Here is a 22,261-nt window from a genome sequence, read left to right on the forward strand (position 1 = left end):
GCTCGTTGGGGTGGTGGTGATCGGTCGCGGCAAAGGGGGAGGCAACCGGTTTTCCACATGACCTGGTTGCAGAGCATGATTTACGCAATCTTCCTTCTGGATTTCGATATATTCATACAGTTCCACTTCTTTCAATGTGGTAAACATGCGATTGTCTCCGTCCGAGAGCATTGTGGTATAACGGAGGTTGTGCTGCTGTAGTGACAACTGAAATAAGATCAGGGCAGACTCGGCCTCCTTCTTGTTTGTATTTTTTGAGATGTAGTTCTGCTTCCTTGCTGGGTATGTAGGGACGTCCTCTTTTGGAGCGGCGCAAATATTGCTTATCTCAACGAAGTTGAGAACAAGTCTCGTGAACAATTCAGTGTGATGGCAAGTCTGTATTCTATTTTGGATTTGTCAATGCTTATGTCACTGTCACACACTTTGCATTTTACAGACGTCTTTATCTCATTCGCTAACTGCAAACTAACAATAGTGGGGGAGTGTGAGTCCTCGAGAGAACAAACTGCCTAATTATTTGATGTTATTAATTTATTTCGTTTTTGGATCTGTTGTGCACATAATGCTCAATATGGCAACAGTGTAATTAGTCCTAACGTTATTAGCAAGGAAGAAAAAAATATGAACGATTGCACGCCACAGGCAGACTTTTCGCGCACATTGCTGTGTCCAGATTTTGCAATGAAGTAAACAAGTAAAGTTATGCAAGCCGTGGTTAATATATTTTGTGCAGTCAAACTATAAATGACAAAGAGTAGGTTAGGCCTTTTTTCGCCATTCTCAAGCAGCTTTTGCTTCCAAGAAAACGTTGATACCTGTGCGAGATTATGAAAGTATCACTAAGATATCTTGTGTAACACATTTTTCTTCTTGTCAACATTGTTTGGTTTTTGTTGTACCTTCCTATTGATTTGGGCTTTTGTCTATAATAAACTTCAGTTGTGAGTTAGCGCTCATCTTTGTTTTTTCTCTCTTGTCTTTGTGTCCATGCACAAACTTCTCAGTATGCATGTAACCAACTAGCCCAACTTTCCGCTCTCATTGCAAGGCTGAAGATGGAAAATCATCAACTATCGCTCTCTTCTGAATCATTCCAGCCTACTGTTTTTTTCATTTTTCACAAACTAGCTCTAGACCATTGCGATTACTGCTATTGCGGCGTCATCGCTTCAAGGCTTGGTGATAATTGATCTCCTGGTGGTTTTCGAAAAAAAAAAAAAAAAAGATTGCTGCGTAGTATCACGCGCAGGTCATGTCACCGAGGATGTTTTCAAAGGCGTTCCTAATGCAAGGCAAAATCTTGCCCAAGCGGCATTTCCGAGTGTATGCGAAAAATATCATGCACCGGGCAGTTCTGAAAATGCCCACTCCCTGCCGAGATCGGCTTTTCTCTTTTTCATGATTATCCTGGTCAAAAAAACGATTACTTAAGCTTTGAAAGCCACACCGCAGAACAACGGGTAGAGACTTGCACGAGTGCGCCTCCCTGAATGAAATCGACCGCGTCGCTCCGCTATGTCGGCATTCCGCTAGCACACGTTTTCCCGCAGGTGGTGCTCTTCCGCCGAGGCGATGGTGGCGCCATACGACGGGCGCCCGGTCCCTATAGGTGTGCGTAAAACTGCTGCTTATCCGTTTGGGCCATGTCATAGCACGTAATGAAATCATGTTTGTTGCGTCCGAGATAGATAACAGCAGAATGCTACTATGCTCAACCGTTTTGCACGCCAACTTCTCTAGGAAATAACAAATGGCGGTCTTGGTGGTTGTATTTTGATTCCATTTAAAGAAAACGAAAGCTGAAGACAAACCACTGTTGGTCAGAAGAGCACATTTTGCCTAAGTAAACATTTGCGCGAAGCCCGCCCGTCCGGTTAAATCGCACCATGGAGTCTGGTGCAAAAATTTGCATCCTCGTGTACAAAATCAAAAAGTAAAAAAAAAAGAAATGATTTTTTCACATGGGTAGCGCAACCCCTCTCTGTTCGTAGAACTGAAATGAGCAATAACTAATTTAGTTAAAATGAAGGGTGTTGGCATAGCGTTTAATAGAACTTCGGTGGGGGGATTTAATAAAGTTCGTACAACTGATTACTTCGTATAAGTGACTTTCGTTCAAGTGGCATTCCTCTGTATCTGCAAAATCGTTTTTTTTTTTCTTTTTGTGTTTTTTTTTTTTTTGCCTCCAAGGTCCCTCTTTCCTTTAATTGCTCAAGTGCAGGGAGAGTTTCACGTGTTAAGGTGCATCGTGTCTCATGATGGCAATGCAGGTCTTCTGCCACAGGCAAGCAAAGGGGAGCACGGGGACCGCAATGCTGCCCTGACCATCCTGTTCTTCCTCTGCGATGCTGTTGCGCTGAGGCTGCACCTAAAGGAGCTGCTGATGGCCAGGTGAGGTGATACTCAAGCACAATGGCTATTGGCTTGAAGGCCTTGCATTAGCTTTAGGGCCTTCAATGATCCTAAACGAGGCTTTGGAACAGGGGGGAACTGGTAGCACTAGTTCAGTGCCTGCTGTATGATGTGTCCGACTGGCTGTTCCTTTCCTTAAGGGGGGACACGGCTGTTTGAGACGAAAAAATAGCAAAAAAATCTATTTTTTGAAACTGACATTTTCAGAATCTGTAGCTATTATTCCTTTAATTCGCCAGGTTTTAAATCTCTCGGTGCATTATTTGGGCCAAAGAATCAATCTATGGCATCACTGTCAGCTGAAATCCGCGAAAAAACGTTTTTTTCCGAGGCGCGTAGGTCATTTTCTACACGCGCGATCACAGCCATCTTGGTCTTGTTGGAAAGAGCGGCTGGTGACGTTGAAATCCGAGCATAAAAAAAGTCCCAACGCGCGGTTCTATTCGTCGAGCTAGCACACGTGATTGAAAAGTGCGCTGTGATTGGCCGTGCAAAGTTGCCGTCGTCTGCTCCTCCGCAGGCGACACGTCTCTCCTTGTTCAGACGTAGGGTTGTGACGAATACGGCACAATGTCGGAAGCAACGCCGAAGTTTGCCACGAGTCACAAGTTTGCCAAAAAGAAGAAACGATCGGCCTACAACTTCAAGAAGCGCTCAGTTCCTTCGGCCGGCATCGAGAATAGTCTGCCGCCAACAGCAAGTGATGCCGAAACCGTGGACAGTACCGAAGTGGACTTAGGCCTAACCGGATCGCCGACGAGTGAATGCATTCCGGACAGCAGCCGCATTCGGCGCGACGCCGAAATATTGCAGCCCCTCACCCTCTTCCAGAGATCACTGCAACGGCACAATCTGAGATACACCACCCTACTCTCAGATGGTGACAGCCGCGCTTTTCTTGCGCTGCAGGATGCCCGGGTGTATGGGTACATTTCAGTTGAGAAAGGAGACTGTATCAACCATGTACAGAAACTGATGGGCACGAGCTTGCGAAACCTCATCACAAAACATAAGGGCCCTGGTTTGGAGAGCCTTGGTGGTAAAGGCAAACTGACCGCGGACCTAGTGGCAAAGTTGACAAGCTACTATGGCTGGGCCCTGAATACTGACACTGGTGATGTGCTAGGAATCAACAGGGCAGTGATGGCCGCTTATCACCACATAACATCAAATGACTTGGTGTCGGACCACAGCTATTGCCCACCAGGACCAAGCTCATGGTGCCGGCAAAATGCAGCAAGAGCTAAGGGTGAGACAGCCCCTAAGCACCGCTAAAATCTGCCTCAGCACGTACGTGAGGCCTTATTGCCCATTTATGTGTGCCTGTCTGATGAAAGGCTTTTTTAGCAGTGCCAACGGGGCAGCACTCAAAACACCAATGAATGTCTCCACTCACTCCCTGATATGGTCACTGGCACGAAAAGAACAGCATGCCTCACTGTTCACGGTGCAAGCTGCTATGGCTGAGGCTGTAATGAGATATAATGCTGGTTGCCAAAACTCCTCTGCAGCAATATCGAAAGAGCTGCACCTCAACCCTGGGACACCAAGCATGAAGCGCATGGCAGAGGAAGACCACTGCCGAGCAGTGGCATCTGTAAACAAGTGTGGACATGCAGCATGCTTTCAAAAAACGCCATTTGGTTGGCCATAGTCAGTCTGACTACATCCCTGGTGCCTTCTAGTCACTTACATTGCAAAATATTGCAGTATTTTCTCTACATTTTTAATTAAAAGAGAGCCAATCTCTTTTTTTCTCGTTTCCTCAAAACACCGATTCTTGACTTCCTGCTTATTTGCAGAAGCGATATCTCTGCTTTCAATGGTGGTAGAACCATAATTTTTGTTGTGGCATGTAGCTAAAAGTGCTAAGCACACGATGCTAGGAGCAGATTTTGCAATTTACGTTTAAAAAATGTTCAAATTTTGCTCTAGGTCAGACAGTAGGGCACCCACATTTGAATGGTGGACTTTGAAATGCTATAACATCGCTAATATTTGTTTTATCAAAAAAGTGCTCCTAACATCGTATACATTATGCTTTCTGGTACCTAGCAAAGTGTCAAATGAATTTTTTTAGTGTGGTTACTTTTTCATTGTTTCTGCAAATTGTGAACAAATAATTTCATCTATCTTTTGAACCAATTGGCCAATTGGAAAAATAGTTACATATTTGAAATCAGCTCAAGAAACTGAATCAGACTACCTGGTTTTATCAAGTTTGGTCGAAAATTAAGAAAAATTGCTTTAAGAGCCATGTCCCCCTTAAGGGGAGACGCGGGTCTTAAAACGGTCGAAAATGGTCAAAAAGTCGATTTTGGGAAAAACTCATTTTCGGAAGGTTTATCCTTTCGAGCATCTACAGTAAAATTATTAACGCTGAATTCGGTCGGGAAATGCGATAAAATCGGCTTTCAAAACACCACGGCAGCGACGAAATGGCCCCGAAAAGAGAGACTTTGTTCGAACTTCCCGCGGGCGCCGCCGGCGTTGCAGCCGGCCGATCGCCGCCATCTTGGGCTTGTTTTGAAGCTGGTTTCTTTGTGCGCAATTTGAGCTATCTCAAAATGGCGTCGCTCAAGCAGAGCGGCGGTTCGGGCCGGTTTCCCGAAGGCCGTTTTCGGGTCGCTGATTGGCTCGCACGCGGCGCGCGCGCGACGCGCGCCGTTCCGCGCCTCCCATTGGCTGGTGTGACCGTCTACGTCATTTTTTTTTTCTTTCTCTTGCGTTCGCCGCTGTGGCTGTCGCTTCGTGCGCGTCTGTTTTTCGCTTCGTGCGCGTCTGTTTTTGCGCTCGTGTTTCTTTACACGCCGTGTTTCCGCCTTGTGCCGGGAGTTTCTCTTTGCGATCGAGATGCCGGGAGACAGTCGATTGAAACCGAGCACGCAACGAGCTTTTGGAAGCCGGAAGAAACGTCCGTGGAACAAAAAACAGCAGGCAGCGGCCACCAGTGCGTCGCCGGGGCCTGCAGTGCCGGACTCGTTGGATCCGCCGGGTACATCAAGCACGCTGCCCGATGACGACACCGCGGGACCAAGTTGCAGCACGAATCGTAACTCGGATCGTGGTACACTTCGTGTTGATGCTGTGTACTATTCGTCGACCGAGCAGGCGCAGCGTGTTGAGCGATCGGCGCAAGCAAAGTCCGTTCTGTCGGAAAAGTCTGCAACCCAGCGCAAGTTTGATCTTCTTGGCGTCAGTTCGAATTACCAGACAGCTGATGCTGGTACCCAATTCGTGATTGTGGACTTGAAGGTTTTGAACAATTTTTTCGCGCAAGCGAAGTGCGGAACCTGCGGCACAGGAAGTCTGCGTTTGAGCAAGGCAGCAGATAAGGAGTACGGCCTTGCTGTAAAGCTTCTGCTTGTCTGCGAAAACTGCGATTTCGAACAGAAGCAGTTCTCTTCCCCAAGAATAAGCGGAGCTGCCACCATCACTCCCTTCGAAGTCAACATGAGGGCAATGAAGGGCATACAGACAATTGGCAAAGGCGTGACTGCCCTTGCGGACTTCTGTGCTTGTATGAACCTCTCACACCGAGGCCTGCACCACAAGACCTTTCAGGGACACCTGAAAACTTTTGTGGAAGCCTGTGAGAGTACAGCGACCGCAAGTGAAGCTGCAAGTGCGGCAGTCGTCAAGAGTTTGTATGCAGACTTTTTGAATCCTGTCGGGAACATTGATGTGATATTTGATGGTTCCTGGATGACCCGTGGTCGTACCTCTCACATCAGTGTGGGCTGCATTGTTGAGCTGTACACTGGTCTCGTGATTGACCACGTTGTATACTCAAATTTCTGCCTTGGATGTGCCTTGGGGCCACAGCCACAAGATGAAGGGTACAGTGCCTGGCTCGCCACCCACGAGTGCCAACGAAACATAGACTGCAATTCTGGCCGCATGGAAGTGGAGGCAGCACTGACTATGTTTCGGAGGTCGCTGGCCAAGCACGGGCTGCGCTACACGACCGTGCTATCCGATGGAGACAGCCGGACATTTCATGCCTTGTCTGAAGCAGAAGTGTACGGCTTCATTCCAATTGAAAAGAAGGACTGCATCAACCATGTCCACAAGCGAATGGGGACTGCACTCCGGAATCTTGTCGAGAGGAAGAAGGCTCTGGGTGAGTCTCTTGGGGGAAAAGGCAAACTGACTCAGGACAAAATGAAGAAAATCACGAACTACTACGGCTATGCCCTGAGGAGCAACAGGAATGACGTTCCAGCCATGAAGAAGGCAGTGGAAGCTACACTCCTGCACATGACATCCACAGACGATGCCCCAAACCACTCGAAGTGCCCCGAGGGTGCTGACTCTTGGTGCAAGTATAATAGAGCCTTGACTAATGGTGACGTTCCACCTCCGCACAAGAGTGCCCTCCCGGCTTCGGTTAGGGCCGCTCTGGAGCCAGTGTTTGCCAGGCTCAGCGATGAGCACCTGCTGGCACGCTGCAGTGAGGGAAAGACGCAGAATGCGAGTGAGAGCCTACACTCTGTTATCTGGACCCAAACTTCAAAGAACGGGAATGCTTCACTGAAAAGTGTGAAACGAGCTGCTGCTGAGGCGGTTGCTGTTTACAACCAAGGGAGAAGGGCAACCAACGTAGCCATCGCTACAAGTCTAGGCTATGAAGCTGGAGATTGCCATGTTCGCCGAAGCATCGAAAAAGATGCACTACGTTTGCGCAAGGCAAATGAAGCTCAACAGAAGAGCACCAACACAAAAGAGGCTCTTGCAAGGCGGCACAAAACGGGAGCCACTGGAGACTACAGCCCGGGACTCCTTTGAAGACGTTAGCGGCCAACCGCTCGAGCATCGCACCCAACGGTCCTTTTCAGGGCCACCCAACTGTTTGCCTGGTGGAGCTCTAGTCTCCTTGGCTCCGGTCCTCTTTCACCTCAAAAAAAAAAAAAAAAAAAAAAAGTAAACCCCTAACTTCTCGAAAGTAACCTCTATAATTACATCACACTTACACATTCGACATTTTTTTTTTAAATGTTTCCTTGGATGGAATAAGACACTTTTTGTTTTGTTTTGTAGGGAAACTGATAGGGAACATCTGAGTAACATCTGTTGTCGAAGATTCTTTCCAATATTTTCTGCACTCGGTGTCAAAACTTCAAATGAGTTTTTCTCAGCTTCATGTTTTTTGGTGACATGACTAGCCTTACGGAACTTTTCATTGGGTTTTTGTGGTGCAATTTTAATAAATCTTATACCGTTGAATTCAGAAAGGTTTGAACTGTGGAGCTATGCTATTTTTATATTGCTAAGTTGAACATATCAAATTTATTGAACAATAGTGTCAGCTAATTATATTTTCGAATTGTGGGGCATCTACATAATTGAATATTTTTATACTGTGATGTACATCAATGATAATATAAATAGCATAGCTCCACATGGCAGGTCTTTGGCTACAACTACATTTTAATCGGAACGAAAAAATATTGAGGGAAACTGTCCTAACGACCCGTAAGAAATTACCAAATTAGGCTTTGGTTATTTCCCAATAACATTAGAACTAATTGAGATAGAGTAAAACTAATTACATTTTTGAAAACAGGAGGAAGAAATACATATACACACCCAATTTCGTTATTATATCTCTAAAAATAAAAATTTTCATTTTAAGACCAGTGTCTCCCCTTAAATAGAGTTGTATCATAGCATCTCCTCGTATCCACGATGCTGCACTGTTCTCTAACAGACACTTCTAAAAGCTTTGAAGACATCTGTCCTGCACTGCAGTCCGCCTTTCTTGTCGTGTTTTGCTAAGAATGTGATGAAGTGCTTGCATGGCTGCGTGCAGGGATGCCCAGGGCTGCACGCCTTTCATGACAGCGGTGTGTGGGCGGGCATACCATGCTGCCCTGCTGCTGCTGGATGCAGCGCAGCGGGTGCTGCAGGACTCTGGCGGAGCAGGTGGAGGGGAGGGGTCATCACGCAGAGCCCTGCAGAACATGCTCTACCCTCCCGGCTCAGCCCCCGATGACTCGCCCCTGCACGTGCTGTGCTGCAACGACACCTGCAGCTTCACCTGGACAGGGGCCGAGCACATCAACCAGGTGAGGAGGACAGCAGAAGGCAGTGAACTTCCTCCACAGTACCGTAAATTGCCGATTACCGTATTTACTCGCATAATGATCGCACTTTTTTTTTTAAAATACTGACGCAAATTTCGGGGTGCGATCATTACGCGGGGTAAATTTTCTACAAAAAATTTTTGACCACCGAAAACGCAAACAAGTTGCAGGTCAGACGTCTTGGAACATATATCTCGATTACAACCAAAAATAAAAGCTGAGTAAGGCTTACCTTCGCAATAAACACGCACATTAAGCATCACATGGAGTGCACAATGCCCATTTATTTTTTTTCGTCAGTACTCTAATCAAAGTCTGAATCCTCACCATCCTCGCTTTCACTGCTGCACGACTCATCGGAAACGGCAGTGTCGTCACTGGGAGCATCTTCACAATCCCACAGGAAGTTATCTTCCGTTCCATCCAAAGCGTTAGATATGCCTGTCTTCTTAAAACTCTTAGCCACTACCTCGTCGGGGATACTGCTCCACGCTTCCGTGATCCACGAGCACAGCATCTCCACGGATGGCCTTCTAATCTTTCCGCTCGGCGTCAAATCATGCTGGCCCATCGCCATCCACTCAGCATAAAGTCGTCGAACGTTGTCCTTGAACGGTTTGTTCAAAGACACGTCGAGAGGCTGCAGCAGCGAAGTCAGGCCGCCAGGAATGACTGCAATGTCTGTGCGCAGCTCTTTCAGGTAACCGCATTTTTCGCGAAGCCTAGTGACGATGTGATGGAAGTCTATCACTTTGCTTTCATACGCAGCTGGGAGCCGCTGGCACAACGACGTCCGCCGCCTCAGGGAAAGTCCATTCCGTGGCATAAAGCGAGTCGTCCAACCGGAGCTAGCGCAGAAATCCTTTGCGGCGATTCCCAGCTTCCTGGCAGTTCTGCGCGCCTGAGTCTTTATCATTTCTAATGACACAGCACAACCATCCTTGCGCAGGTCCCTCACGTATTCTAGGACCGCCTCCTCAACACTAGGGAACTTGCCCGTTTTGGGTCCACGGAAAGCCCGCAGTGTCTTGTTCGTAGCCATCAGCTTCTCGCGTTGCTTCTTCTAATAGCGTATCCTCATTTCGTCCACGCCGAAATGCCTACCAGCAGCGCGGTTGCCATGCTCCAGTGCATAGTCGACAGCCTTGAGCTTGAACGCAGCGGTGTAACTGGCATACCGCCCCATGGTGAAATGGCGTAAACTCTCACAAAAACACAAAGCACGCTACGACGCTGCCGAATTGCAAAATGGCGAACGCCGCAAAGCATGGAATCATGGGAACTCCAACGTTACTAGACTAGGTTGGGAACTCGTCGGAATGCATTCGCTGCGGGATGACTGCAGATCAACCACCAGGCGGCTCCATGTTCGGGGTGCGATCATTACGCGGGGAATTTAAAAAATGGAATTTTGACCTCAAAATTCAGGGGTGCGATCACTACGCGAGTGTGATCATTATGCGAGTAAATACGGTATAAGTCGTCTCCGATTACAAGTCGACCCCCTATTTGCAAAAAAAAAAAAAAAATTAGGTCGACGCTGTCGCACCCTGTGGTCCTAGCTCACACAAAAAGTATTTCAGAAGGCTGAGTCATAAAGAAACATTTATTCGTTCACGAGACATCTGTCGTCGCTTGTGAGGACACAGTCGCGATCATCATTTTATGAGCCACTGCTGCTGCTGGTCGTTGGAAGCGGTGCCGAGATGCCGCATGTGGAGAATGCCGCAGAGACCATGTCTGTTGGTAGTCCATACCAGGCATCGCATCGTTGACCCTTTGAGCCACTTCGCCCAAAGAAGCTCGCTTCAGCCACCCTGTTGGTGTCTGGGTTTTCTTGCTGGAGCCACTCGTTGTAGAATGCACCGATGCAGTCTTTGAATGGCTAGTTCAGCGCCACATCCAGTGGCTGCAGAATAGGTGTCAATTCGCCCGGAATGATGACCAGGTCGCATCCCGCGTACGCTACCGCTTTTTTCAGACGGTCGGTTATGTAGCCGCGGAATGAGTCTAGGATAAAGCGTTCAAAGCGTTCGCTTTATCATGCTGTGAGCGACTTGGGCGGGCGGCGCCGTCTACTGCCACTCCAATCATCGTAGCGAACGGTGCTAAAAGCCGGCGTCATGATCGCGGCTGACTCGCGTGCTTCCGTTGACGACTGATGGGTGGAAGGATGGATGGCTATCGCAAAAAAAAAAAAAGTTTAACCCATAGTGCCCATTCGAGATCATAGCCTTTTATGGGCATTGGCTGGGACCGCGCCGACAGTACTTATCCCCATTTCCAAATTAACAGGGTTGGAATTAACGAGTATTTAGTTGCTAGCTACGGAGGTTGCGCAGAAGAGAGAGCAGGCAGCCGCCGCCGCGCGGCCATGCACTGACCTTGCCGCGGCCGCGTCCCCTCCCAACGCCGCTGGCCGCCACGCCGGTCATGGCGCCATTTAAGTTTTACCCACTCTTCCATGGTTTTACCTGGTTCCTTATTCTGTCCCCGTTTTCGACGTGCGCAGCCTCTAATTATGCCTACCGATCGCGGAGGGGTTTCTTTACTGTTTTTTTTTTTTGCCGCGTGATGTGCGCCAAGCCGCCCAGAAGCGGCGGCGCGTAGTTCGAATTATCTGTAGCGGAACCGACTCTCGTTCGAATTAACGGGCCTTTTTTATACACAGATCTCTATGGAGCTTGGCCGGACCAAGTAGTGTAGTTCGAATTATCCGAAAATTCGAATTATCGAGGTTCAAATTAACGAGGTTCATATTAACGAGCTTTCACTGTATTTCTTGGATCGAAACAGTCAAGGATGAGGTATTAGGCTTATGAAACACCAAAGCATGAAAAAGAGCCATTCAAAAACTTTATGCAGCCGACAGCCTGTCTATTATGCATGTGTCGTCATGGCAGCTGGCGTTATTTCTGCAGTGTCTTAAAGAACTTGTCGATCCTTGTTTGGATGGCGTTCCGCTTGCATGCGATCATTGCGATCCGGCAGCATCTTATAAAATAAGCCAGTTTCGTCGCAGTTTAAAACATTGTCAGCAGAGAACTGCTGCAGCAAAGACTGCAGTTTTTTGTTGCGGTACTGCTCAATAACTGCAATATCGACGACGCCGCTCTCACCGCACACCTTCTTGAACTTGAGGTCATTCCGATGTTTAAGGGGGGACACGGCTCTTTGGCACCGAAAATCGGCCTGAAAATCGGATTTTCAATTTTTTCATTTTCGTATTCCTCGCACTATTCCGCATCTGCACGCAAATTTTCATCCTTATACCCCGCGTATTTATGAAGTTATAGCGATTAAAAAATGCAGTACCACACCCACTGCCCTTTAAATTGTGGACAAACGACACCCAATTTCGATCGCCCGGTGCATGAGAACTACGCGCTCCACCGCGGCGATTTTGGTCTCGTTCGAAAGCGCGCGTTTTCGGCTTATTTTTTCTTTCGGAAAGCAACCCTGTGCGCTCCGCCTTCCCCATAAAAAACAAACAAAAAGATAGCATGCAGCGCGCGCTACTATTGGCCGGTTAAGGCACGTGATCAAAATGGCGTCGTTTGGTTGGTTCCGGCAAGCTAGCCCTGAAATGCGGACTCCCAGTGACGCCATTTTGTCTTTCTGCCGACCACGCTAGTGCAACGCGAGAGTCATGCCAGGCGCGAAGAAGTACCGCTCTTTGCACAAGTTCGGGCGAAAGCAACCAAAGAAACGCGTTAAGAATGCGACTTCGTTGCATATTGTGCAAGAAGCAAGTGCCAGTGCTGCGGGATTGTGTGACGATCACGTTGCGGGCGGCGACGCTTCTCCGATTCCGCTGGACAACGGCGCCGTTCTTCGTGCCGACTGCAGTCGTGTACGTATTGATACCGCGCCTGTCACTAACAGTGACATAACTCAAGTGAGTGCCCGTGAGCAGGCTACGCTTGATAGACTGGTATCGACGCCGGCGACGGCACGAAAGACCGCGCTGTTCGCCGATGCAAGTGGTGCGTCCGCAGAGTCAGATGCGGACGGAACAGCCTCCTATGCGGAAATTGACCTCAGCATTGTGAATATCCTTCTGGATGCCGTGCGGTGCAAAACGTGTCGTGGATGCGTGCGTTTAATTACCAGCGACCGGAGCTATGGCCTCGCCGTAAAACTGATCGTGCTGTGCGACAACTGCGGTGAGATTGCGGCCGAGTGGAACTCGCGGAGGGTTGACGGCGAGAAAAGGTGCAATCCTTTTGAGCTGAATATTCTGGCTAGTCGAGCAATGCTGTCGACCGGTAACGGCCAGACAGCAATGAACGATATCTTTTCGGCGATGGGGTTGTCGCGGCGCGGGATGCACAACAAGACGTTTCAACGGCATCTGAAGAACACACTGCAACCCGCTGCTACCCGAGCCGCCACGACCGCTATGACACAAGCCGCGCAGGCAGTGGCGAAGGTCTACGATGACTTGTGTTTTGGGCATAGGGAGAACATTGCCGTGTGCTACGACGGCACATGGATGACGCGCGGACACTCATCACATATAGGCGTCGGTGCCGTGGTGGAACTCTTCACTGGTTACGTGCTTGATTATGTGGTGTTGTCAAACTTTTGTCTGGGCTGCGAAATTGGTCCCAAGCCAAACACTGACGGCTACGAACTTTGGAAATCACGCCACCAGTGCCAAAAAAACACCAACTCCAAGGCTGGTCAAATGGAAGTAGAGGCTGGCAAAATTCTGTTTGAAAGATCTCTGCAGCGCCACAACATGCGCTACACAACCATGCTATGCGATGGGGACAGTCGCACGTTCAGTGCTCTTAAAGATGCTGCAATCTATGGCTACATTGAAATAGTCAAAGAGGACTGCATAAATCACGTGCACAAGCGTATGGGAGCAGCTTTGCGCAACCTCTTGCAGAGACACAAGGGTGCAGGGAAGCAAAGTCTTGGCGGCAGAGGAAGGCTGACAGCTGATCTAGTTGACAAGCTGGCAATATATTATGGCCGAGCGCTTCGATCAAATGTAGGTGATGTGGATGCCATGCAGCGAGCTGTGATGGCGACATATTACCACATCACATCTACTGATGACTGCCCCAAACACAGTTTGTGTCCTACCGGTGAGAAGTCATGGTGCCGCCACAACGCTGCAAAGGCAAAAGAGGAGCCTGCACCAAAGCACAATTACAGTCTACCAAGAGATGTGGCTGATGCTCTTTTGCCTGTTTATAGTCGTTTATCAGAGAAGAGCCTGCTGCAGAGGTGCATTCGGGGGAAGACCCAGAACTCGAACGAAAGCTTCCACTCGGTCATCTGGACCTTGATCCACAAAGAGCGGCACTCATCACTGTTTGCTGTGGAAGCAGCCACAGCAGAAGCTGTGCTGCGCTTCAATGCCGGCTGCAAGCATACAGCAGCAGCAATTCTGCAAGAATGCAGTACAAATGTGACAGCAACTGGGTCCAGGAGAGCTGAAGAAAAGGACTTGCACCGTAGCGTACGTTCTGCAAAGAAGCGGGCGGCTTCGCTTGGCGTTGCTAAAACAGAAAAAAGAAAACACCGTGACAGCATGCACCCCGACTATGCTCCTGGTGCATTTTAATAGCATGAGGTCTTTGGAGTTGCCCTTCCTGATTAAATGCCGTGAGGCTTGAGTGCTTCCGACAATCCCCCAATTTTGGTAGTGTTGTATTTTTTAAAGATCAATATCTCTGGTCCTGTTCTTGCTATTGCTTTAAAAATTTTTTTTCTAGAAAGGGAATCCTGCGAGTCTCATGAAACCAAGGTAAATGCAGTGACGACAAAAGAAAATTTGCTGAGAAGGTTATGTTGTCTTCGGTACCCAAATGGAATTTTCCTTTCAAGCGTTTCCTATTGCGTAACTTTGGCTCAAATTGGCATAGGCCATTAATTTTCGCTTCAGATCACTTTCCACCTGTTTCTGATCTTGTTGACATATCAATCATTGACATAATTTACACCTACATGCTGTGAAGTGTTTTTCCTCGTTTTCTCAAAACTGCAATTTTGAGGGTGCTGCAATTTTGGAGGAGAGATATCTCTTAGTCTATTTGTGCTATAGCTCTCATTCTTGTCTTGTTAGAAAGAGAAAACCTTCGACAGTGCCGTAGGACAAAAATATGTACAGTTATTATGCGGCAACATTTACCGAATTAATTATCAATCTTAGGTGCCAACCTGGGCTTTTATTCATAAGAGTTTGACTTATTGTAACTTTGGTTCAAATTCTTCTACCACGTTAATTCATGACTAGCGGCACTCTATGATCCTTCTAGATCACTCTGGCAGGGCTATTCTCCTCATGCCATAAAGTGTTTAGTAATTAACTCACCTCCAAACGAAGAACATGAATTAGGGATTATTTTGAAAGCTATTTCATCTACAAGAAAACTAATCAGATATTTGAAATCAGCATGCAAAAGTACATTAATGGTGCAAGTTTCAGTCAGATCCACCCATAAATAAGGAAAAAAGTTTTAAGAGGGGTGTCCCCCCTTAAAGTTTTCAGCCACCCATCACTAAACTTAAAATCGTCAATGGCCATTTGAAGATCTAGAGTTTCCGCTTTTTCTATCAAGACTCCGCCAGAGGCCGGCAACTGCTTTGCAATTATTGAATTAAGCCAAACGATGGGCTTCTTAATACCCAGAAGTGTGGTGCAACAAACACAAACACAAGCGAAGAAACACAACACACGCGCACACTATCAACTGTAATAAGGATCTGAAAACACTTCCTCTTCACCACTCCTCTTCTTCTGCACTCAAGTACATCCTTATTACAGTTGGTAGTGTGCGCGTGTGTTGTGTCTCTTCGCTTGTGTTTGTGTTGCGCCATATTTCTGGGTATTATGCAGCACCAGCTAGCCCCTCAAGCCGTTATTTTGAGATGGGCTTCTTCAAGCCTTGGGTGAACACCTTGGCTTGCATTCTTTTTTTTGGCATTGGATGGTCTTTCGGCCGCTTCCAGGATCTCGCCCTTGTTTTTGAGAAAATTTGAGACTGTTTGCTTGGAAATGCCGAACTCCTTACCCACGTCAGCCTGCAATCGTCCGCTCACAACTTGTTTAATAATGGCGGCTTTCTTCTCCATCGTTAACCGGTACTATTTTCCGCGCTTCGATGCCATCGGCGAGGACGGCGAGGACAGTGGGGCCCATCGCAAGCAAGCAAAATCTTTTTGTTGCGATGTGTTGAAGCACTTAGGCCTAGTGTCGCAGAGCACACTTGACACAATACGTAGCACGTAGCAAAACCATGCACCAGCTTAGCGAAACACCATGTGGTCTGCGGTGAGTCTGTGCAACAAAAAGGCTAAACAGTCGCAGCGTCGATGGCGCTTCCGGAAACTCCGGAAGAGGCGCTGGTAGTGTGATCTAGAATATTGGGTAGTGTGCTCACAGGCGCCGCTCGAGGTGTCCCCGCCGGTGTCGACGGGTAGCGGTGGCGCGCGTCTCCACGGTAGGGTGCCTCGAAGCGCGCGTGCTCCGCGGGTAAAAGGCAGTGCCGCGCTCGGCCGGCGTCGCAGTAGCCGAGCCGACAAATTGAAATATTACTTCGACATTTGTGTGGGTTTTGCTGAAATGGCTAAGCGGACCTTGAATTGAAGTTTACTTCTGCGCTGTGCACATGTTCAAACAACGTTAATCAGTGCACTTGGCTCGTTGGGAGGATCACGTAGTGTATGTCACTCGTGCCTGCATTGTTTCCCTGGAAAGAAATTATAATGCACTGCATATCCGGGGGTTATGCAGCTCTTTCGATTAATGCTTAACGTTATGGGGTTTCAGTCTCGCAAGAGTGCGCCACAAGGGGGGGGGGGGGGGGGGGGGGCTAGACGCTACGGTCGCCTTCTAGCCCCGACGTGCCAGCTCTAGCAGACAGAGTCGTGACCCCCAACCCGCGGTGCGAGAAATCGCCACTAAGGCGGGTTCGGACCAGAGGGGACAAACACCGAGTTACGTACTCGAACAGAGTTTATTGTGCTCGAGTACACGGCAAGAGAATAGCAATCAAGAACAACCACCGTGTAGCGAGCGAACGCCGCGTACGGGGGTGAAATAAAAACCACCTAATAGGGAAGCGCGTCAAGTAGGCGAGAGGAAGAGTCTTCTCACCTGACACAGCTTCTCGCTCACATCCCGTTGCGGTAAGTGCCTACGGTCAATGGGCGATTCTCGGTGACGGCGGTGGTCTCCTCGGCGGAAATCATGAACCGCGCGCGTGCGCGCCCATTCGCCGAAGAACACCGAGCGAGTTGCTACAGTCGCGCTCCTCGACACGGAACGGGAGAGGAGGTCTCCCGGTTACGCCGGCAGAAAAGAGGGAAGCCCGCGGCAGCGTCGCCGCAGGCCCGGGAGGCGGCGGGGGGTGGCCAGCATACCCTCTCCTCCACAAACCTCTCTGCCAGCGCGCGTAATCACGCGTGTTAATTACGTGCGGGCGTTATCATGGAGGAAGGGGATTTTGAATCCCCACATCTCCCCCTCCTTAAAACCGCCGTACGGCTAAAAGTAGTCACGTTCACCGAGGGATATATCGAGGGGGCCGGCTAAACGCCGTTTAACTTTTACACCCAGAGAAACCCGTTTAAACCCAAAGAAAAGTGCCAATATATAAAAAAGTTGCAGACAGCTCACAGCCACGGGTGTCGGAGGGGGAGGCAAGGCCGACGACCACAGAAGACGACCTTGGAGCTGGGGGCACACGTGCGCCGGCCGCAGGTCCCGCTTCTTCACCGTCAGTCAGCCCAGCACGGAAATATCGATGGCCGCAGGCAGGCCTCTGCATTCATCCTTGGTCAGCCAGGGCAGCCTGCCGGGGAACGGTTAGGAACTGCGTCTTCGCGTTGAGTAGCGTGCTGCAGGCCCCCCTCTGCGGATCGTCCGCTCGCTTCCGGCCGGCCTCTTTTCCCTCCGTCGTTGACGCCGCCGACGGCGAGGGCAGCGGGGCGCCATGCTGCTCCCGCTGGTGAAGCCACGGCCGCGAGCACCGAACGGCGCTGAGGCGGTCCCTTTGCTGCAGCTTTTGTCGTGCTAGATGCATGGGCCCTTTCCACGAACTCCGGCTGGCTCGCTCCGTAGCCGTCCGGAAACCGTTTGTCTTGGCCTGGTTAACGGTGACAGCATGCCCTGGGTGCAGGAACGCGGCCACTCCTTGGACAGCTTACCCCTCGCTGCTGCAACGGTCGTCGTGGCCTCCGCCGGCTCCCCTCCTTGCTGGCTGCAATGCTGTCTTTTCCCTAGTTACATTTTTTTTTCTTTTTTTCAAATCTACCCCCGCTCAATCTTTTCCAAGAGAAAGCGCGTGCTTGCTCTGGAAGTAAAATGCGCTGAATATCGACAGAGCGTCCCATCTATATTCAGCACAAGAAATTACTCCCTGTGCATTGGTCAGAGTTACGTCTGCCGTAGGCGCAAGTCGTAACGAGGCGCGGTGCTCGAAATCCCAAGCCTTGCCTCTCGCTGCAGCTGCCTGCTGGTGGGGGAGTGCGTCCTCCTCGGGCCACGCAGCGGGGCTCGAATTGCGGTGCGCTTTGTGTAAAGTCTAGCTCCTCCATCTTTGCTTGCAGCTCTGTCGCGCATCGGCGTGTGCCCAACGCAGCAACCGTGGCGTTGTTGCGAACTTATAGAGCAAGTTTACCGGTTCGACAACGTCACCACCATGCACATCACTAGGCATCGAAATGACACAACTTGAAGAAAAGTCTTAGGGCTGCTCGCATGCTCAGCGATGCACATGTGCGATATAGCTCGTCTCAGCGTGGCGTGACCAACCTCGAAGGACTCACGTGTATCCTTCGCGTGGGGAAAGGATTGCGCAAGGTGCTATAGGAATACAGACGGCAAGGATCCAACGCGCTCACAGCAATACAAGTTGTGTAGCGCCCGCACAGGCAGCAATACCAGCGTGCCCTTATGTGCGCCGCGGCCGCGCCGCTCGGCTCCGAGAGCCCGTCGAACATTAGTCGACAAAATTAAACGAAAAAGTATCCTACCGCTTTCTTCCTAAAGCTCCCTTAAGGCTGACTAGGCTCCCCACTGCACTGATGCAATTAAAACGGTCACCACTCAGAGAAGCCGGGTAGGCCGCCTCTTCTCTGAGGCTGCGAGCTATCGCGGCGAACTGGCTAACGGGCGCGGCAGAAAGGATAGAAATAACACTTCTCATGCCTTCAACGTGCGCGTGCAAAAGTACATACGCTACAACGTTGACCGTCCTCCCGTAGAGCATGGTAAGTCAAAACACTACGAGAGAATGCCCATCACACCGGCATCCGCACGTCACCCTGCTACAGAGCGGTGGAGTCGTGTGACATCCTGCCCTCGCAGAAAATTACAAGATCACAGTGGCTAGCGTCAGCTCCTGATCTCTCGCAATAATAACAGTTAAGGTGGTTTTGCTTGCTTGCCGTTGTGCAATCACCACTGCAGTATTAGAAGATACTGAAAAGTCAGTCCTGCTCACTGCCATGGCTAGTCTATGTGTCGGCGTCGTACACACACAGACACTCGATTTGTCACACCTCTGGCCCCACGTTCGGGCGCCATAATATGGGGTTTCAGTCTCGCAAGAGTGCGCCACAGGGGGGGTGGGGGGGGCTAGACGCTACGGTCGCCTTCTAGCCCCGACGTGCCAGCTCTAGCTGACAGAGCCGTGACCCCCAACCCGCGGTGCGAGAAATTGCCACTGCGGCGGGTTCGGGCCAGAGGGGAGAAACACCGAGTTACGTACTCGAACAGAGTTTATTGTGCTCGAGTACACGGCAAGAGAATAGCAATCAAGAACAACCACCGTGTAGCGAGCGAACGCCGCATACGGGGGTGAAATAAAAACCACCTAATAAGGAAGCGCGCCAAGTAGGTGAGAGGAAGAGTCTTCTCACCTGACACAGCTTCTCGCTCACATCCCGTTGCGGTAAGTGCCTACGGTCAATGGGCGATTCTTGGTGACGGCGGTGGTCTCCTCGGCGGAAATCATGAACCGCGCGCGTGCGCGCCCATTCGCCGAAGAACCCCGAGCGAGTTGCTACAGTCGCGTTCCTCGACACGGAACGGGAGAGGAGGTCTCCCGGTTACGCCACCAGGAAAGAGGGAAGCCCGCGGCAGCGTCGCCGCAGGCCCGGGAGGCGGCGGGGAGTGGCCAGCATGCCCTCTCCTCCACAAACCTCTCTGCCAGCGCGCGTAATCACGCGTGTTAATTACGCGCGGGCGTTATCATGGAGGAAGGGGATTGTGAATCCCCACAACGTCAATAGTAATAGCATGGGATTCATGCCAGGGACAAACGAGGAATGAAGGAGTGTAGGCTGCAATAACTGTTTATTCACAAGCAACCAAGCTGCAGCACACAAAAACAAGAGGGGCATGGCGAATACAGGTAGAATGAATTCATGTAATTCAGACAAAGTAAAAGGAAAGATGCATTATTTACAATTCGCGTTTTTCGCAGAACAAGAAGCGCGCCACAAGGTTTTCGAACAGCATTAAAAGCTACTACATACTTGGTTTTCAAACAGCATTAACAGCTACTGCATACTTATTTGGAGAGACATAAGGTACTGCTTTATGAAACATATGAACAGATTTGTCACCGTTGCATATATTTATGTTCACGCTTTTTGCCGCTTATTTCCTTCACTTGCACCACTACTACACAGCAGCCTTAGCAACGGCTTAGTTTGAGGTGTTTCGCCCGTTCTCGTTTTTCTGCCTTTTTTGAATTAACCCCTTTCACATAAAAATGCAGTCTGGGGACTAAATAAAACCTTATTATTTCTTCAAATAGGCCTTCTGCGTGAACGGGGCAACCAACTTCTTTGTGCAGTCTATTTCTAACTACTTCCAAAATATCAAGAATACTCTCGGAATACAATTCGTTGCAGCTAAAACACTCTGTGAAGAGGTTTTCTAGTTTCGACACAAAGCCATAAAGCTGTGCCGACGGGTACAGCAGTCCTCCATGGTCGCGGTATTTCGTCAGCCTCGCAAGGAAGAAATTTTCATCGGGAGATTGCATTGTAAGCAAGGCCATGCACATTTGGCACTTTGTCTTCAATACACACTTCCGTGCAACATAGCCTGCTACATAGAAAACAAGTCTAGAGTCACTTGTAGCTACGTGCTCATTGTGGTCATGCCCAGGTATGCAGGCTAAACTCTGTTCTTTAGCTGACGGCCTTGACACTGCATTTGAAGGCTACTTATCTGGGCATACTTCATTACATCCGTCTTCGACATCTAGGAGGGAATCTAGCTCTGTCCCAGGATGATTACCTTGTGATACACATTTTACGAGCCCATAAAACGAAAGACAGTTTACTAGAATTGAAAATTGGGTTTGAGTAGGGTGCTGGTTGCATCCTGAAGACTGTCTTATGATTCCAAATAGATTCTCTAGTTGATCACTAGTGGATGCACTCAAAAAACCTCGGCCACTTTTTGCATGCGTCTCCCAGTCGTCAAGGAAAGTTAAAAATGTCTTCAAAACATTGTGATGTTTTGATCCCGGCCGCAGAGCCTCCAGTGGAAACCGGGAAGTCATGGCTTCTATGAGCTCGTGGATCTGTCTGCACCACACAAAATAAAGAAACCCTCAGCACTTGACACGATGATAAACATTCATTGTAGCAGCAGTCTGGAGCTTCTAAACCCAGTTTTACGATGTATATAGGTTTTCAGGTAGTAGCTAGTATTATTGTATTACAGTCGAACCCGGTTATATCGAACCCGAATATATCGAATTTTGGTTATATCGAACTCACGAAATATCCCCTTGAAAATCCCATGTAAAAGTATAGGAAAGCCGCGTCATATATCGAACTCAATTTCACCGGTCGTTCGATATATCGAACTCCGCACCACGCACTGGAAAGTGTGCCTTCCCCAAAGACGATCGCATCACCCTTGGCCGTTTGCCGCGTGACGTTTTCAAGCCGCGCGCGGAAGGAATGAGAGGGGACAGTTCGGCAACAGCAGGTCTGGGCAGCGCCGCACCCATTCCCCAAAGGTGCGCGCATCTGCAGTTGTCATTTCCCGCGCGCCAACACATGACGTTTGCAAGCCATGTGCGTGGGTGTGCCCATTCTTTTGCTGAGCTATCTCTCTCCTTCAGCACGCGCAACACATGCGCCAAGCCAGCTCAGCCCGTTTTCAGACAGACGTCGGACGCTTTCTCCAGCGTGTGTTACGAACCCTCTACGTGCGGCAGCGCGGCGGCGGACGTGGCTATGGCGCCTGCGGATGTTAAGAAGCGCCAGTTCTGTTTTTTTTTTTTTTTGCGAGTCATTCTTTCCTATCGTTGGGCTGTACGCTCCGCGTAGCGTAAGATATGGCGGCTGCGGACGTTAAAAAAACGGCAGGGATTTTTTTTTTTTTTTTTTGCGGGGATGTTTATTTTATATTTTTTTATCGTTTATCCTTGCATGATGAATCAGCGAAAGCACGCGGTCAGCTGCTGCGATCATGACGCCCGCCCCAAGCGCGGCATGATAAATCGAACCAGGCTTGTGCAATCAAGCCATCACGGGCACTCTGCCAAGTTCGCTCCCCGCCACCGCAGGAGCTATAAAAAGATAAACGTGCCCTGACGTTATCGCTGCGCAGCATCTTGAATGAGCTGTGGATGAGACGACCGAAACGGACTGACGCGCGCCATCGACATGCAAGCGAAAATGCTCGCGATTTCCTGCCGCCGCGGCGACACAGAAACCTTGTTTTGAGCTGCCGCGGTGGCTCGAGCGGCGAGAGGGACGCAGTTCCA

General features: G+C 49.5%; 2 protein-coding genes across 8 annotated transcripts in view; both read left to right on the forward strand.

Annotated features, from left to right (window-relative positions):
- The window catches only part of hyd (E3 ubiquitin-protein ligase hyd), a 264,107-nt gene that overhangs the window by 117,258 nt on the left and 124,588 nt on the right, over positions 1–22,261 (forward strand). For all 7 annotated transcript variants that reach the window (XM_084607224.1, XM_084607031.1, XM_084607166.1 and 4 more), the window contains exons 20-21: positions 2,274–2,394; positions 8,228–8,483. In XM_084607224.1, coding sequence (XP_084463350.1) covers positions 2,274–2,394; positions 8,228–8,483 — 377 coding nt within the window. The remainder of the gene's footprint in view (positions 1–2,273; positions 2,395–8,227; positions 8,484–22,261) is intronic.
- On the forward strand, positions 4,661–8,066 carry LOC146207185 (uncharacterized). The gene has a single exon (XM_084607462.1). The coding sequence runs from the start codon at positions 5,269–5,271 to the stop codon at positions 7,201–7,203; it is 1,935 nt and encodes a 644-aa protein (XP_084463588.1). The 5' UTR covers positions 4,661–5,268; the 3' UTR covers positions 7,204–8,066.

The sequence above is a fragment of the Amblyomma maculatum genome, chromosome 1 (assembly GCF_055883805.1).
Source record: "Amblyomma maculatum isolate TAMU_Amacu chromosome 1, ASM5588380v1, whole genome shotgun sequence".
Taxonomy (NCBI): Eukaryota; Metazoa; Arthropoda; class Arachnida; order Ixodida; family Ixodidae; genus Amblyomma; species Amblyomma maculatum.